The 2,381-nt window shown below is 49.6% G+C and overlaps 1 protein-coding gene across 1 annotated transcript; it reads left to right on the top strand.

Moving 5' to 3' along the window:
- Nucleotides 1-930: 930 nt before the first annotated feature.
- LIPT2 (lipoyl(octanoyl) transferase 2 (putative)) lies at nt 931-2,158 on the top strand. The gene is made up of 2 exons (XM_006875431.1): nt 931-1,396; nt 1,929-2,158. The coding sequence occupies exons 1-2, from the start codon at nt 931-933 to the stop codon at nt 2,156-2,158; spliced, it is 696 nt and encodes a 231-aa protein (XP_006875493.1).
- The last annotated feature ends 223 nt before the right edge of the window (nt 2,159-2,381 follow it).

Raw genomic sequence — 2,381 nt, 5'->3', positions numbered from 1 at the left:
CAAAACTGGATGCTGGGCCAACTGTAATTTGTTATATTATTTTCTACCTTTCTGAAAAACTAAAATCAACTCCTTTCAACTGAACAGTTCCTGACTACAAGATGGAAGACTGACTCTGAGGATTAACTGAGGCCTTAAGTATTGGACTCTGGTTGCTATTCATCACCTAGTAATGGGCCTAAAACATACTTGGTACTCAAGTTTATTGAGTTAATTCATATCTTTTAAAATGACTATAACACTGTGAATGCTGTGGCTTGCTGCCCAGGATCTGCCCTCAGGACACAGCCAGTCCTCCCAACTTCGAAGAGTTGGTTCCGCCAAACTCATTCATTCCCTTTCTGGGAACTACTTTTCACCTAAGGATGCTTAACAAAGGTTACACCTGCCTATCCAGGTGCAGCATGCATACAATGACTGGTTATTACAAGAACATAAAATTTGGATCCCCTTGCTTTGATTTGGAATAACTCTGCTGGGCCATCCCAGGATCCGGATATTCCTTTTGGTTATAACCGCCAAGAGCTTAACCACAGCGCCACCAGGGCTCCTTATAAAACCTAACCAAAATCAAACCCACTGTCCTCCAGTCGATTCTGACTTAACAGCAACCCTGTAAGGCAGAGTAGAACTGCCCCCATAGAGTTTCCAAAGCTGTAAATCTTTCTGAAAGCAGTCTTCCTTATCTTTGTCCTGCAGAACGGCTTGTGGGTTCGAATCTGCCGACATTTTGGTTAGCACCAAAGCCGCTATTTGTTAAAAGGACTGTATTAACCGTGAGTCAGACTCTGTGGTCCTAGGGTCACAAAACCTCCCATCAGCCAGTCTGTAACAGGACCGTAACAGCTCGAGTGTCCCTGAGGCCCCGCCCCCGGTACGCCCCTCGGACTCGACAGAGGGCGGGGCTCCGAGGAGGCCACAGTGGACGCGATGAGACAGCAGTTAGTACGGCTGGTGAGTCTGGGCCGGGTGCCGTATGCTGAAGTTCTGGAGCAGCAGGAGTGCTGGCTGAGGCGGCTGCAAGCAGAGCCAGGCACCGAGGCCTGGTCGGGGATTGAAGCAGGCGCGCTCCTTCTCAGTGAGCCCGCGGGGCCTGTATACACAGCCGGATTGCGCGGCGGCCTGACACCAGAAGAGGCAGCGCGGCTGCGGTCCTTAGGTGCCGAGGTGCGCGCCACCGGCCGTGGCGGTCTGGCCACATTCCACGGCCCAGGCCAGCTGCTTTGCCATCCAGTGCTTGATTTGAGGCGCTTGGGTTTGCGTCTGCGCACTCACGTGGCAGCCCTGGAGGCGTGCGCTGTGCGCCTATGTGAGCTCCAGGGCCTGCGGACCGCGCACGCTAGACCTCCGCCGTACACTGGCGTTTGGCTAGGTGATTTCAAGATCTGCGCTATAGGTGAGCGTAGGTGGGCGGAGCCAGGCGGGGATGATGGCGTCAAGGGTTGGGGGCGGGATCAAGGGCTAGACCAATGAAGGCTAAGGCCAGATCGCAGTTTGGGAGGAGATGTAATTGGCGCAGGCTTTAAATCAGAATTTCTGGTTATGTTTAGTTTCTACTAAACAAATATTCAGAGTCAGAAGGACTTTCAGAGCACATGTAATCCAACACTCATCATTACGGATGAAGAGCCCTATAGAAGTGACTTTCCAGGTTATTTCCCGTAAATCACAATGTAAGAATAAGGGCGCTTAGTAGTTCTCATATTCGTTTTTTTAAGCAACACCCTGTATGAAAGGTCATTTTTTTAGAAACCCTATTATACAGAATAAGTGTAGCTACGTGGTGCCACCCTCCGGTTTCTCCTCTTCTCCATATGTATGACCCCTTTGGGTTGATCTAATCTAATCCCCTCACTGAACTAGGGAGGAACCTAAAGCAGGTTGAGAGGAAGGTATCTATTCTTAAGACTCTTTGGCTTGTCTTGCAGGAGTCCGCTGCGGAAGGCACATCACATCCCACGGACTGGCTCTGAACTGCTGTACGGACCTGAAGTGGTTTGAGCATATTGTCCCCTGTGGGCTGGTGGGGACAGGCGTGACTTCCCTGAGTAAGGAGCTCCAGAGATATGTCACTGTGAATGAAGTAATGCCACTTTTCCTTGAGGCCTTTATGGAGACTTACAAGTGCACATTGACTTCAGAGGACAACATCAACTGAAGGTTGTTGTTATTACAACCAGGATGGCCCTACCCTGGAAAGCAACGATCCGGACTTGGAATCACCAAACTCACTTCCTAGACACAGCCCTGTCATTCGCTGGTCATAAGATACGGCACCTCTGGGTTCTAAGCCATTGTTTCCTTATGTATTCAAGTTTATTTATTTCTTCCTCACCTACAACAGAAAGACTAGGTATAAAAACACTAAAAAATATCACCCA

This window comes from Chrysochloris asiatica, unplaced genomic scaffold (assembly GCF_000296735.1).
Source record: "Chrysochloris asiatica unplaced genomic scaffold, ChrAsi1.0 scaffold00326, whole genome shotgun sequence".
Classification (NCBI taxonomy): Eukaryota; Metazoa; Chordata; class Mammalia; order Afrosoricida; family Chrysochloridae; genus Chrysochloris; species Chrysochloris asiatica.
This window is presented reverse-complemented; position numbering and strand designations above follow the sequence as displayed.